The 2,294-nt window shown below is 34.1% G+C and overlaps 1 protein-coding gene across 1 annotated transcript in view; it reads right to left on the bottom strand.

Moving 5' to 3' along the window:
- LOC107734454 (neuron navigator 3-like) overlaps positions 1-2,294 on the bottom strand; it is a gene marked incomplete at its 5' end in the record, with an annotated part of 75,796 nt that overhangs the window by 44,597 nt on the left and 28,905 nt on the right. Inside the window, one exon of the mRNA XM_016546426.1 lies at positions 1,922-2,053. Within this exon, the coding sequence (XP_016401912.1) occupies positions 1,922-2,053 (132 nt within the window). The remainder of the gene's footprint in view (positions 1-1,921; positions 2,054-2,294) is intronic.

The raw sequence follows: 2,294 nt of genomic DNA, 5'->3' as shown, positions 1-2,294 counted from the left end.
AATTAATTTTAATAGTAAAACCATATGGTTAATTTTTGCAAGAGAAGTTGTAAAGTAAGTTAGCCAGCTTACATGCTTTCACAGTTACAGTAACTGTGTATTTTCGTCAGCTTATTTAGGCTAATAATAAAAAAAAAAAAAGAAAAGAAGAAGAAGCAAAGGAATCGTATGATTTGCAGCGCGTTTCTTTATTTGTTTGTGTTGTGAGTATTTGCAGCGCGTTTCTGTTTTTACAACGCGTTTCTTTATTTGGTTGTGTTGTAAGTATTAGCAGCGCGTTTCTGTTTTTGCAACGCGTTTCTTTATTTGGTTGTGTTGTGAGCATTTGCAGCGCATTTCTATTTTTGCAGCATGTTTCTTTATTTGTTTGTGTTGTGAGCATTTGCAGCGCATTTCTGTTTTTGCAGCGCGTTTCTTTATTTGGTTGTGTTGTGAGCATTTGCAGCGCGCGTGTTGTCAAATTTATGAAGATGTTTTCTTAATTTGCAGGTGTTTTTTCCATTTGCATGTGTTTTTTTTTTTCATTTGCAGCGCGTTGAGCTCTCTCGGTCACCATACAGAACTGTCTAATGCAAACTGTACACAGAAATGGCTAGTGTTGTCAAAATCGTAAGCTCCAAGCTTCATCACTGCATCTTCATGCACTTTCGATAAAATGGGGTACATGGATCATATCATATTAAAACTGTAGTATATACTGAACTGTAGTATATAAACATACTTAAAAACTACTAAAAATGACAAAAACACACAACAAAATTACTAATACTTTAACTAAAATATACAAATATAAACTGATTCAAAATATTAATAAAAACTATAATAGTATCTCAGTTATACTAAATTAACATTGGTCATGATTATTATTTTAAAACAGGCAAAATAGTACAGGTTTACAATTACTGGTTATTGCCAGAATGAACGAACGAAAAAAAAAAAAGAAAAAAAAAATCCTTTGTTTGAAGAATTATTAGGAAAAAGTAAACAAGATATTGTTTAACACCTATATTTAATTTAGTTCTCAGAATTACATCCGATTTTAAATGTACACTGTTGTTTGGTCACTATGGATGTGGGTGAAAAGGCTTGATATATAGTAGTTATTGGCCCAGATAAGCTCTAAAGTGAACCAGACATTATGCTGACTGCACCAGTTATGTGAAACTAACCAACAGGTGAATCCTGTCAAAATATGCTTAGCATTTTAGTCTCATAATACAAAGATTTGTTTATATACAGATAATAAACAGACGTTCTTATCTTCTAGTTTGACAGCAGACTAGATGCAGGTTATATGTAACTGACAGGCTGCTATGATACCGTCTGGGCCTCATCAGTTAGAATCACTCCCAGTCATTAATCTCTGCTCTCAAACAGCACAGACAAAAGCAGGAAGCAACTCATTGATCACAGAATGGTGATATAAGGTCCATCAAACACTGAATCTCATTCATCACCTGATCTGAACTCTGTTAAAGCCCTCAAAGTGGTGTCAAAAATGGTGTCACATTCATATAAATCACTTCGATTAGAGTTTCTGTTAAAAAATGTATGGTTCCTATTATCACATGACACAGTGAAGGAGACCAGAAATGTAATGAACTCCATTTTCTAACACTTTGCCAATATCCCACAGTTACGGAAAATGTCACACATTCATTTAAATCTTGTCAGAGCTTCTTACTTTCTTAAATGAGCTTTCCTCTCAACCCGTCAGCACTTGGCTGTTTCATAGCCTGTCAGAGACCTAAAATGTGTGGAAATCCACTAACTCTACTGCTTAAAGACACAGAACTGCTAGTATTGTGAATGTACACATTTAAAATATTGCAGGAAGTGTCCACAAACACTTGCTGTAATCAGTAATGATGTAAATGCATTGGTGAACTCTATTTGTTTGAGTCATGACAGGAAGTCTTACCTGTCTTCCCCTTGCATCTCTTTGACCCCTTTCTGAACGACGTCTTGAGCAGGTGTCATCTCTGGTGGGCGTCCAACATTTCGAGAGTAGAGGTCGACATTCCGAGAGTAAAGCCCTCCGTCTGTGTGGTACCTTATGATTAAACAACAAATTAACAGTGAACTATTATCTGCGAGCATTTGTCATAGGATTATATAAGTGAGGTTACATATACATACCGATATATATATATATATATATATATATATATATGACAATTTAAGAGCTGAATTAACATTGCTTTATATTCTGAAATGTAAAATAAATATTTAATTAAATGAATATAAAACATCAATTTGTAAATGCACCAGTGTGCAGGCATTTTTAGTGTTTT

Source organism: Sinocyclocheilus rhinocerous, unplaced genomic scaffold (assembly GCF_001515625.1).
Source record: "Sinocyclocheilus rhinocerous isolate Xijiao unplaced genomic scaffold, SAMN03320098_v1.1 scaffold5484, whole genome shotgun sequence".
Lineage (NCBI taxonomy): Eukaryota > Metazoa > Chordata > Actinopteri > Cypriniformes > Cyprinidae > Sinocyclocheilus > Sinocyclocheilus rhinocerous.
This window is presented reverse-complemented; position numbering and strand designations above follow the sequence as displayed.